The sequence below is a fragment of the Rhinoraja longicauda genome, chromosome 25 (assembly GCF_053455715.1).
Source record: "Rhinoraja longicauda isolate Sanriku21f chromosome 25, sRhiLon1.1, whole genome shotgun sequence".
Classification (NCBI taxonomy): domain Eukaryota; kingdom Metazoa; phylum Chordata; class Chondrichthyes; order Rajiformes; family Arhynchobatidae; genus Rhinoraja; species Rhinoraja longicauda.
In genome coordinates this window covers 33205334-33218937 of record NC_135977.1, presented here as the reverse complement: position 1 = coordinate 33218937, position 13604 = coordinate 33205334, and the positions used below count along the sequence as shown (strand labels likewise).

At 46.8% G+C, this 13604-nt stretch overlaps 1 protein-coding gene across 1 annotated transcript in view; it reads right to left on the bottom strand.

The window, feature by feature from the left end:
* LOC144605800 (coiled-coil domain-containing protein 60-like) overlaps window positions 1-13604 on the bottom strand; it is a 120163-nt gene that overhangs the window by 35769 nt on the left and 70790 nt on the right. Inside the window, 2 exon segments of the mRNA XM_078421357.1 lie at window positions 5343-5619; window positions 12743-12833. Of these exon segments, the coding sequence (XP_078277483.1) occupies window positions 5343-5619; window positions 12743-12833 (368 nt within the window).

Below are 13604 nucleotides of genomic sequence, written 5' to 3'. Positions count from 1 at the left end.
CACAGTTGCCTGGACCAACTTCCTCCCACCCTGCCTGTTGCAAAGACCCATCCCTCACTCTCAATTTCTCCGTCTCCATTGCATCTGCTCCCAGAATGAGACTTTCCATTCTTGACATCCGCCATGTTTACTTTCATTCTTAAATTGTTTTCCCCCGACTGTCATAGATGGATCCCTCACCCGCGACTCCTCTGCCTCCCATACTCTAACTCTCACTCCCCATCCCCCCAGGCAGAACAAGGATAGAGTTCCCCTGGTCCTCACCTTTAACCCCACCAGCGTCTTGGTTCTTGGTCCTCCAAAATATTCCAAATGGAATTTAAACTGGAGGTGGCGGAATATGGACTTAAGCAAGAAGGGCTTCTTGGAGAAGAAGAGCTGCCTTAAATGTAGTTGCGTCTGGTTGAGTAACTATAGCAGGGTGAAGACTATTCCATGCTTTCATTGTGTTAGGGAAGAATGAATTGCTATACACATCTGTCTTGATAGCTGGTATCTCAAATTGAATTGAATGCCCTTGTCTACTCCTGATAGGTGTGGGTTTGGTGTAGATGTGGTCATCTATGTCGAGCTGACCATTAGCCTCCACATCTAACACATCACCCACCAACATCTCCGTCACCTCCAACATGATCCCACCACCAGTTACATCTTTCCATCCCCACCCCATTCCGCCTTCCTCTGCAACTCCTTAGTTCGCTTATACCTTCCCACCCAACCCACACCCTCCCCAAGTACTTTCCCCTGCAACTGCAGGAGATGTAACACCTGCCCCTATACCTCTTCCCTCGCCTTCATCCAGGGACCACAGAAGTCTTTCCAGATGAGGCAGAGTTTGATGTGCCCCTCCTCTCATCTCATGCACTGCATCTGGTGTTCCCATTGTGGCCTCCTGTACATTGGCAAGACTCGGAGACTATTTTGATGAGCTCTTCTGCTTGGCCTGGATTCACACCCATTTCTCCCCTCCCCATCTCCTTCCACCTACATTCTTTCCTCTAGCTTCACAATTCACAACTCTTCAACCTTTTGTCTCACACATCTGTCATTTCATCTCTGCCTATCAAACCCCCCCCCCCCTCCTCTGTGTCCAGCTATTGTCTGGCCCCCATATCTGAGGAAGGATGTGCTGGAATTGGAGAGATGCTGAGGAGGTTTATAAGAATGATCTTGGGAGTGATTGTGGTAACGTATGAGGAGTGTTTGATGGCTCTGGGCCTGTAGTCGTTGTTTAGAAGGATGAAGGGGGATAGACAATAGACAATAGACAATAGGTGCAGGAGTAGGCCATTCGGCCCTTCGAGCCAGCACCGCCATTCAATGTGATCATGACTGATCATTCTCAACCAGTACCCCGTTCCTGCCTTCTCCCCATACCCCCTGACTCAGCTATCCTTAAGAGCTCTATCTAGTTCTGTCTTGAATGCATTCAGAGAATTGGCCTCCACTGCCTTCTGAGGCAGTGAATTCCACAGATTTACAACTCTCTGACTGAAAAAGTTTCTCCTCATCTCTGTTCTAAATGGCCTACCCCTTATTCTTAAACTGTGGCCCCTGGTTCTGGAATCCCCCAACATCGGGAACATTTTTCCTACCTTTAACGTGTCCAACCCCTTAATAACCTTATATGTTTCGATAAGATCCCCTCTCATCCTTCTCATTGAAACCAACCAAATAATGCAAGGCCTAAAAAGAGTGGATGTGGAGAGGATGCTTTCAGTCAAAGGAGAGTGTAGGACCAGGGGGCTCAACCTCAGAATAAATGAACGTACCTTGCAATGGAGAGGAGAGATTTACTTGGACAAAGGATGTTGAATCTGTAGAGATCATTGTCACAGATGGCAGTGGAGGCCAACTCATTGGGTTTTTAATGCAGGGGGTGATCGGTTCTTGATCAGTCAGGGTGTCAAAGGTCGCAGGGAGAATGCAGGAGAATGGGGTTGAGAGGGAAAAATAGATCAGGCACGATCAAATGGCGGAGCAGATTCGATGGGCCAAATGGCCAGACTCTGCTTCTATGTCTTGTGATCTTATGGTCTTATATCACAACACACTTTTTAAAAAGCTATTTTAAAATAAAATTTTGAGTTTATCTGGTAATTTCAAAGAGAATGCTGAAAATAAGATCCCGGCGAATTTAAAGGGGTTTGGATAATGATTCCCAGTGAGTCTAAAGGGAGAGCAAGAAAGTGGCACATTTTTGAGCAAGAAAGGTGGCCTCAAAATGTTTAAGGGGAGGCACGGAAATTGGGCGTGTGTGTTTGATGGGATTGCGGGGAACAGTATTGCGTAAACAAAGGAGAGCCATTAGAAGTTCCAATCTATGGGTTAGCGGATTATTGGAGTCTTTCTGGAGGACAGCTTAATAGAACAGTCTTGTAAGAAAATAACTGCAGATGCTAGTACAAATCGAAGGTATTTATTCACAAAATGCTGGAGTAACTCAGCAGGTCAGGCAGCATCTCAGGAGAGAAGGAATGGGTGACGTTTCGGGTCGAGACCCTCCTTCAGACTGAAGAAGGGTCTCGACCCGAAACGTCACCCATTCCTTCTCTCCTGAGATGCTGCCTGACCTGCTGAGTTACTCCAGCATTTTGTGAATAAATACCTTCGAATAGAACAGTCTTACTGCACCTGTAGGAAGGTAGGTATTGGGGGTTAAAGCGTAAAGACCTTTGAAGGTGGCCTGACCTTCTGAGAGAAGAGAAGGTACATTCCCTCACATGTCTTCCTGTGCACACCTCACACTGCCTCGGCAAGGCCAGCAGCATAATCAAGGACCAGTCGCATCCCGGCCACTCCCTCTTCTCCCCTCTCCCATCGGGCAAAAGGTATAGAAGTGTGAAAACGCACACCTCCAGATTCAGGGACAGTTCCTTCCCAGCTGTTATCAGGCAACTGAATCATCCTACTGCAACCAGAGAGCAGTGCTGAACTACTATCTACCTCATTGGTGACCCTCGGACTATCCTTGTTTAGACTTTGCTGGCTTTTTCTTGCACTAAAACTAAACGTTATTCCCTTATCAAGTATCTCTACACAGAAAATGGTCTGATTGTAATCATGTATTGTCTTTCCGCTGACTGGTTAGCGCGCAACAAAATCTTTTCATTGTACCTTGGTACACGTGACAATAAAGTAAACTGAAGCTCATTCTTCCAATGTATAAGTTTTACATTATGTTGTTCCTTCACTTTCTCTATCACTAATCTAAACCTCACAATATGTTTCACCCATTGCCACTTGGTCCTCTCGGCACTATTCATTCCCCAGCACCAGGCCCATCAATGCTTCCTTCCCACCTGGGATAAAAATGGATAGGTGACGTACTGGGTTGAGACACTGATGGGTCATTTCTATATGCCGTAAAGGTTAGCCTGATCAAATCCAGAGATGGGGAGATGGTCATTTGAGGAGACTGGGCTACAATTTCTAGATTTTTGAAGAATGGGAAAAAATCTTGAAAGTCGGTGAATTGAGGACCAGCGGACATAGGTTTAAGGTGAAGGGGAAAAGATTTAATAGGCATCTGATCAGTAACTAATCCACACAAAGGGTGGTGGGTGTATGGAACAAGCTGCCAGAGGAGGTAGTTGAGGCTGGGACTATCCCAAAATTTAAGAAACATTTAGACAGGTACATGGATCGGGCAGGTGTGGAGGGATATGGACCAAAGACGGGCAGCTGGGACTAGTGTAGCTGGTTCATGTTGGACAGTGTGGGCAAGTTGGGCTGAAGGGCCTGTTTCTACGCTGTATCACTCTACGACTATACTACATACACTAGGGACAATATTACATATATACCAAGCCAATTAACCTATAAACCTGTATGTCTTTGTAGTGCGGGAGGAAACTGAAAATCTCGGAGAAAACCCATGCAGATCACGGGGTGAACGTACAAACTCCTTACAGACAGCGCCCGTAGTCAGGAACAAACCCGGGTCTCTGGCGCTGCAAGGCAGTAACTCTATTGCTATGCCACCGTGCCGCCTTAACTTCACCATTCATAAATTCAGCTTTATTGCAGAGAGATTTCTGCTCCTCTGTTCTTGTGTTGCTTTGGCCTCTGGGCGATGCTCCATTAGTGTTGGGAGAAGTTAATTAGCAAGATGTGGCAGCAACCTCAGAGGGAATGGTGCCATTGTGTCAGTGTTGAGTTTCCATCACCTACATGTGTCTCTTGGTGGAGCTGTCAATCCACAGGTTTAATGTACTCATTGCACTGAGAATTACGGAAACATGTTCACTGCAACTCCATTTTACTCATTTCACAAAGCCATTAATTCAAGGATAATTTCCACTTGAGCAACAGGTGTAACATTATACAAATTGGTTAACGTATAATTAATTCATCATGGACTTTAATCCCATTATTGTGAATCAGCACTCAACTAAAGACAGTTCTGGGTGGTGGACTTATACTGATAGCTGCAGAGTGGAAGTTTCAATCTTATCGAAATGAGCTGAACTTAAGCAGATGGACAATTGGCTTTGGACTGACTGATAAAAAGATAGTTTGGCAGCGGTAAAGTTGCTGCCTTGCAGCACCGGAGACCCGGGTTCCATCCTGACAATGGGTGTTGTCTGTATGGAGTTTGTACGTTCTCCCCATGACTGCGTGAGTTTTCTCCGAGATCTTCGGTTTCCTCCCACATTCCAAATATGTGCAGATTTGTAGGTTAATTGGCTTGGTGTAATGTAAATGGTCCCTTGTGTGTGTAGGATAGTGTTAGTGTGCGGGGATCGCTGGTTGGAGCGGACTCGGTGGGCCGAAGAGCCTGTTTCCACGCTGTGTCTCTAAACTAAACTAAACTAAACTAAACTAAACTAAACTAAACTAAACTATACTACATTAGGCAGCATCTCAGGAGAGAAGGAATGGGTGATGTTTCGGGTCGAGACCCTTCTTCAGTCTGAAGAAGGGTCTCGACCCGAAACGTCACCCATTCCTTCTCTCCCGAGATGCTGCCTGACCTGCTGAGTTACTCCAGCTTTTTGAGAATAAATCGATTTGTACCAGCATCTGCAGTTATTTTCTTATATATACTACATTATTATGTTGTCGATGTGTCTATAGACCACATAATGAATCACTTATTCACAAAATACTGGAGTAACTCAGCAGGTCAGGCAGCATCTCAGGAGAGAAGGAATGGGTGACGTTTCGGGTCGAGACCCTTCTTCAGACTGAAGAAGGGTCTCGACCCGAAACGTCACCCATTCCTTCTCTCCTGAGATGCTGCCTGACCTGCTGAGTTACTCCAGCATTTTGTGAATAAATACCTTCGATTTGTACCAGCATCTGCAGTTATTTTCTTATACATAATGAATCACACTCACAGTCAGATATTGGTTCCTCTTCCTCTCCATCCAGTTGGTTTTGGGTGTGAATGCTGCTTATGGTGGAGTCATCGTCTGGAATTTCACAAACTGCTTCTAGTGCAGGTGCCGGAGAGCCCGTCCCTTTGTCAGCATAGCTGGCGATCTCTGACGAGGCACTGTCACACACTGGGGTCAGCGCAGAGGAGGAAACATTGGCAGGTGAGGCTGCTAATAAGGACGTTCTCCTGAACCGTAATGGTGTCTTTTGCAGAACCCTCCCGGTGGATTTTTTGAACTAAAAGACAAACATTTCAAGGAGATAAATTCAGCTGCAGATAGACAAGAATGGCCGCACACAGAGTGTATGAAGACAACATATAGTTAATCAGGGCACTTGCTGCCAACGAAGAGAAAGTTATAATCCCATTAAATGGTCTTGACTCAAATATAACTAATTCACAGAGCTAATGGAACTCCACTTTTTAAGAAAGGAGGGAGGTGAAGAAGGCGTTTGGTATGCTTGCCTTTATAAATCAGAGCATCGAGTATAGAAGTTGGGATGTAATGTTGAAATTGTACAGGGCATTGGTGAGGCCGAATCTGGAGTATGGTGTGCAGTTCTGGTCGCCAAATTATAGGAAGGATGTCGACAAAATGGAGAGGGTACAGAGGAGATTTACTAGAATGTTGCCTGGGTTTCAGCACTTAGGCTACAGAGAGAGGTTGAATAGGTTGGGTCTTTATTCTTTGGAGCGTAGAAGGTTGAGGGGGGACTTGATAGAGGTTTTTAAAATTTTGAGAGGGACGGACAGAGTTGACGTGGGTAGGCTTTTCCCTTTGAGAGTGGGGAAGATTCCAACAAGGGGACATAGCTTCAGAATTGAGGGACAAAGGTTTAGGGGTAACATGAGGGGGAACTTCTTTACTCAGAGGGTTGTGGCTGTATGGAATGGGCTTCCGGTGGAAGTGGTGGAGGCTGGCTCGATTTTATTATTTAAGAGTAAATTGGATAGGTATATGGATAGGAGGGGATTGGAGGGTTATGGTCTGAGTGCAGGTAGATGAGACTAGGTCAGGGAGAATGGTCGACGTGGACTGGTAGGGCCGGACAGGCCTGTTTCCATGCTGTAGTTGTTATATGTTATATGTTATATATGAGAGAGAAAATGGAATTAGAGACCAGTTAGCCTTACATCGGTGGTGGGGAAGATGCTTGAGTTGATTATTAAAGACTAGACCAAGTGGACCTGTTGGGCCCACAACTCATTGGGTTGCCATTGTGATGTGGGAAAAGTCGCACTTTTTTCTTTAAAATAAATGACGTAAAAATTTTTAATAAATCTCAATGAAAATCGCGATTTTTCTTTAAAATTGTGTTTTTTTCTGCATTGGTCTCGCACCTTCCTCTCCCCTCCCTCACTCCATCCCCTCAACCCCCCCTTCTTCCCCACCCACTCCCCCCTTCCCCTCCCACCCCCCAGTCACCCACTCCATCCCCCCTTATCTCCCCCCCTCCATTCTTAGGGGCTCTCCGGCAGCGCCGCCATTCCCGCCCGTCGGGTTTCCATGGTGACGTGGAACATGGAGGTATTACTGCGCATGGGCTGCTGACGGGCACAGCAAGTGGAAAAGGGATTTATTAAAGTTTAAAATGTGAATAACAAAATATAACAATTGAAGCGTTAATAGGATTTCTTGATGCAGGAATTTTCAACATCAGCATCATTTCCCCTTTTCACAACAGGAAGGAGTTGGCAAAAATCACCACAACAAAAGGTAAGAATGTCGCCAAAAGGCTCATCGTTCTTTTTGCATAGATCTCGAAGAGTTCTGTCCACCGCTTCAAAGCTCTCCCTCCTAATTATCGGGCACTCATCCCAAACAATCAGTCTCACACTCCTGATCAAATGAACCATGTTGGAGTTCTTCTCAATGTTGCACATTGTATTATCGGTCACTTCGATGGGTATCTTGAATCGAGAATGTGCAGTTCTTCCACCAGGCATCAATGTAGCTGCTATACCAGAGGATGCTACAGCAAAAGCAACATCAACTTGACCTCGAACTTTGGAGAGGATCAAATTGGTGAGAATTGTTTTGCCCATTCCTGCTGGTGTATCAATGAAAAACATTGAAGGAACATTCCTTTCCAAGCAGCTGCACACATGGTCATACACTGCTCTTTGCTCAGCATTCAGCAGAGACTCCTTCTCTTCAACAAATCACTGTTGTTCAGGTCTATTGTACTGAAGTTCACTCAGCAATTCTGGATTGTCACCTTCAAGGTTCATCCTTCCATGTCTTGGTAGTGGCACATGAAAGTATCCCAGTGTCTTGTTGTAATTCACATGCTTGTCTTGAATATACAACAGAGCCTGATCATGATGCCTCTCATCAATCATGATATTTGGATCATCGATTGTTCTCCGTTCTCTTTGAAGGTATTCTTCAGACATTGAATTCTTGAAGCGATCCCATAATTGTCAAGAAGTGTTGATCTCAGCAATGGTCAGCAAAACAAACAAATCTCTCATTGCTTCGGGGAGTCTTGTCCGCTCAGCATCTTCCATCGTCTGTTGCCAATGGTCGTCAGTTTGCAACAAACCTCTTTTTATGCAGACGTCTTTGAAGGAGGAAGAATATGTCCGTCATGTGTCCTCGATGAATCGAAGGATACTGGGCCTTTTACGTGATGGAGAAGCAGTCTCAAGTAGTAGAGGTCACATCTTGGAGAAACGGTATACACTTGTCCCAGAACGTTGGCTTCAAAAATACCTGGAAGATCTTCCACTATCTTCCCAACCTTCCTTCTTTGCCATTTCTTATTGTTCCATGTGTAAAATCGGGGTACATCAGCGTAGTACAGTGTTCTTGCAAATTGATCTCGAGAACATAATGCCATGAATTCGGTTAAAGTTGTTCTTGTGATATCCTCATTTCTCACCAGCCGACCAGCATCGACTATGATGACGACTCATTGTTCTTGTGGTAGATATACCTGGAGTCGAATGACAGCGGGGCGTCTCTCATGAGTTGCAAATCCAAGGTTTGATCCCACTGCTTCTGACGGACCAATGTATCTGCCAGTACAGTGCTGTGCAATTTCGTCATCCCTGTTAACTCCACAAACTGCTTGATCACTCCCCTTCAAATATGTACTTGAACACGTATTTGATCAACTTTACAGAGGAGCATATCTCATGTGACATTTGATATGTTGATGTGACATTTAAACAACTTCAAGAGTTGAGCACTACAGGGCACCACCCATTCAGAAGTAATAGGTCGATCCCCGTGTCCTTCTTGATGTCCCTGAAATCCTCCCATATCCGGAGATCGTCTCCTGTACAGAGGATGTGACTCATCTCCACACCTTGTGCTTTCGATAAACGGCTTTGGGAATCTCTTTCTGCATCTTCCATTCTTCCAACATGGAGAGGTGCGGTCACAGTATGATTCATGAACAGACCTCCCAACATTTGGTTTTACAAATTCATCATTTTGATGTCCAAAATTCAGAATTTTACATCAAATTCATAATATGGCACGTAATGTAACTTTTCAGCAAAAAAATGGTATGCACGCCAAATATGCATACGCGTTGTGCTACATTCATGTGTGAAAAACGACTATTATTTCCAACAGCCTGTAGTTCTTGGACTCCATGTACAATGTTAGGCCTATCATGAGTATATTCTGGTATTTATAGAAAGGTTATTGAACAGGAATACGTTTTACAACAAAGAAAAATTTGTTTTGTTTTGGTTTTTCTATTTTGGTTTTTCCATACACATCCCAATTCTCTTGATATTGAATAAAAGAACAATGGTCATAAAATGTATGACTAAGTTGTGAAGAAAGAGTTTCATTTAAAACTGCACATACCTAATTTCATTGAAGACATACTTGCTCCAGTGGTCATCAACAGCAAATCACAACGGCCCGGCGGGCGGCCAGTCAAGGACCAGCAGGTGGTGAGGCGAGGCGAGACGAGACCCGGGGAGCGGCAAGGCGAAGCCTGGGGAGCGGCAAGGCGAGGCCCGGGGAGCGGCGAGGCGAGGCCCGGGGAGCGGCGAGGCGAGGCCCGGGGAGCGGCGAGGTGAGGCCCGGGGAGCGGCAAGGCGAGGCCCGGGGAGCGGCGAGGCCCGGCGGGCGGCGAGGCGATGCCCAGAGGGCCGAGGTGAGGCCCACTGAGTGGAGAGGCCTGGCGCATGGCGAGGTGAGGCGAGCGGCGAGGCCCGGCGGACGACGAGGCTGGGCGGGCGGCAAGGCAAGGCCCCGCGAGCGGCGAGGCAAGGCCGGGCGAGCGGCGAAGTGAGTCGAGGCCCGGCCAGCTTCGAGGCCCAGCCCAGCAGGCGTAGTGGCGAGGAGAGGCCCGGTGAACGGCGAGGCCCGGCCCGGACTGGCGACGCCAGGCGAGCGGTGAGGCCAGGCAAGAGGCACGGTGAAGCGGGGTGGGGCGAGGCGGGGTGGGGCGAGCGGCAAGTGGGGAAAGTGTCAAGGCATGCATTTTCCGGCAAAATGTGAGGCAAAATCAGAATGGCGGAAATGAAATAAGATTATAAGAAAATAATTGGCTTTCTGCCAAATTCGGAAGGGTTGGCAGGTCTGCATGATATCGGAGGTCTTCCTCCCTCATGGTTCATGGTTAAAAAGAGATCGGTATTGATCAGGTGAGGGCAGGGGGGATAAAGGGGGTGGAGGGGGGATGGAGTGCGTGAGTGGGGTTCTTTAAAACAACCTTAATTTCATTTAATCAACCGTCAATTTCAGTTAATGTAGGGGAGGTTTGGGGGAGTTTTTAAGGGGGGTTATCTTTAGCAGCTCAGCAGCAAATAAAATCTTTACACAAAAACTCTTGTTTGTTTGTTTGTTTGTTTGTTCCTGAACTGCAGCCAAAACTGTAGACGATAGCGCGACAATGTTAGCTCCACCTCACCGTCGACCCGTGGTCTTATTGGAAGAAGCTTCATTGAAATAGGTATTATATTTTTAAAAGTTATTCACATTTTAAAATTTAAATCTATCTCCTAGGGATGGGAGAGGAGGGAGGGGAGAGGATGGAGGGGGGGAGAGGAGGGAGGGGGACAGAGGAGGGGGGAGAGGGGGGTGGAGGGGGGAGAGGGGGGTGGAGGGGGAGAGGAGAGGAGAGGATGGGGAGAGGAGGGGGAGAGGAGGGTGGTGGAGAGGAGGGGGTGGAGAGGAGAGGAGTGGCGAGGGGGGTCGGGCGCTGCGCGAATTCAGGAGGGGTTTGGGCCCAGTGGATCCACTTGGTCTAATTAGTCTGACCTTTAACTGCTCTGTGGGGTTCCGGGGCTCACTGACGATGGCAGTAATGGAGACGCCCGGGGTTTAGAGCGGCAGTGGGAGCAGCGACGGCCATGATGGAGGCGCCCCGGGTTTAGAGCGGGATATAGAAGCAGCGGAGGCGGCGCGATGGATCAGCGGGGCTCTGGGGCGTAGCAGTGATGGAGACGCCCGTGGATTGTAGCGGCAGCAGCGGTGATGGAGGGGCGGGGGGCACCGGGGTGGAGCGGTGGCCATGATGGAGACGCCCGGGGTTTGGAGAGGCGGCGGTGACGCTCCCCCCACTTGGGCCACGGAACCAAACGGGCATCTGGCGGGAAATGGGAACTGAACGAAAATGACGACCTTCCCCCCAACTGCGCACGCGCAGTCACCCGGCGGCCATCTTACGTAAGTGTAGGCACTGGTCTGACGGCCATCTTACGTGAGGACCGGCCCCGACTGCGCATGCGATGGTTTAAATTTTTTTTTAAATGTGAATAACTTAAAAAATATAACACCAATTTCAATAAAACTATCATTTTTACCATTAAAGCGATGACGGTGGGTAACATGGGCCTAAAAATGTTGCGATGTCTTGCACAGTTTTGACTGAAGTTCGGTCACAAACAAACAAACAAACGAGAGTTTTAGTATATAGATGTTATAGCAGCGCATTTGGAAAGCAGTGACAGGATCGGTCTAAGTCAGCATAGATTTATGAAGGGGTAATCATGCTTGACTAATAGAAACATAGAAAATAGGTGCAGGAGGGGGCCATTCGGCCCTTCCAACCAGCACAGCCATTCATTGTGATCATGGCTGATCATCCACAATCAGTAACCTGTGCCCAACCTCTCCCCATATCCCTTGATTCCACTAGCCCCCAGGGCTCTAACTCTCTCTTAAATCCATCCAGTGATTTGGCCTCCACTGCCCTCTGTGGCAGAGAATTCCACAAATTCACAACTCTCTGGGTGAAAAAGTTCCTTCTCACCTCAGTTTTAAATGGCCTCCCCTTTATTCTTAGACTGTGGCCCCTGGTTCTGGACTTGCCTAACATTGGGAACATTTTTCCTGCATCTAGCACGTCCAGTCTTTTTATAATTTTATATGTCTCTATAAGATCCCCTCTCATCCTTCTAAACTCCAGTGAATCTTCTGGGATTTTTTGAGGAAGTAACAAGTAGAATGGGTAAGGGAGAGCTTGTGGATGTGGTGCATCTGGACTTTCAAAAACCCTTTGACAAGGTCCCACACAAGAGATTATTGTGCAAAATTAGAGCACATGGTTTTGGGGATAGGGTATTGACATGGAGAGAGAACTGGTTGGCAGACAGGAAGCAAAGAGTAGGCATTAACGGGTCCTTTTCAGAATGGCAGGCAGTGACTAGTGGGGTACCGCAAGGCTCAGTGCTGGGACCTCAGTTATTTACAATATATATTAACGATTTAGATGAGGGAATTAAATGTGACATCTCAATGTTTGCGGATGACACAAAGCTGGGTGGCAGTGTGAGATGCGAGGAAGATGCTATGAGGCTGCAGGATGACTTGGATAGGTTGGGTCAGTGGGCAGATGCAGTATAATGTGGATGAATGTGGGGTTATCCACTTTGGTGGCAAGAACAGGAAGGCAGATTATTATTTGAATGGTGTCAAGATTAGGAAAAGGGGAGGTGCAACGAGACCTGGGTGTGTTTGTACATCAGTCACTGAAAGTAAGCATGCAGGTACATCAGGCAGTGAAGAAAGCTAATGGCATGTTGCCCTTCATTGTGAGAGGAGTTGAATTTAGGAGCAAAAACAGTACAACTCAGGCATTTTCTACATTACAGTGAAAGGACTTTGCTGGCTTTACCTTGCACTAAACGTTATTCCCTAATCATGTATCTGTACACTGTAAATGGCTCGATTGTAATCATGTATTGTCTTTCTGCTGACTGGATAGCGAGCAACAAAAGTTTTTCACTGTACCTCGGTACACGTGACAATAAACTAAACTGAAATAGGTTCAGTAGTTGTCAAGAACAGGCATGGCACAGCTTGGTACCAGCGAAAGCAGTAAGGAGGAGCTTGGTCCATGTAACATCACTTTCTCCTGGACCTTAAGGAATATCTGGCCAATTTACCTTGGGCTGTGATATGAACTGTTCCCACTTGGCTTCTATGGATTTGTCTTTATGGATTTTCCTGGATGTATTTTTCATTCCACCTGGATCCCTGAGCAGAGAATAAAAAACTCTTAGTTAGCCAGGAGGCTGAGTGCCTTGAATGAAGTATTCAATTCAACCAGCTTGTAGGTTACCGAGAGAGCAGTTATTACATAAAGCATGTAAGATTAGCCCTCAAAACAGAGAGAACATAGAACAGTGCAGCACATGAACAAGCCCATCAGTCTGAACAAGGGTCTCGAGCCGAAACGTTACCCATTCCTTCTCTCCCGAGATGCTGCCTGACCCGCTGAGTTACTCCAGCATTTTCTGCCTACCCACAAGAACAAGCCCTTTGGCCCACAATGTCTGTGCCGACCATGATGTCAACATCTTCTCTTATCTACCTGTGCATATTCTAGTCTTAGAGGGAGTACAGCGAAGGTTCACCAGATTGATCCCTGGGATGGCAGGACTTTCATATGAAGAAAGACTGGATAGACTAGGCTTATACTCGCTGGAATTTAGAAGACTGAGGGGGGATCTTATTGAAACATATAAAATTCTTAAGGGGTTGGAGAGGCTAGATGCGGGAAGTTTGTTCCCGATGTTGGGGAAGTCCAGAACCAGGGGTCACAGCTTAAGGATAAGGGGGAAGTCTTTTAGGACCGAGATGAGAAAACATTTCTTCACACAGAGAGTGGTGAGTCTGTGGAATTCTCTGCCACAGAAGGTAGTTGAGGCCAGTTCATTGGCTATATTTAAGAGGGAGTTAGATGTGGCCCTTGTGGCTAAAGGGATCAGGGGGTATGGAGAGAAGGCAGGTACAGGATACTGAGTT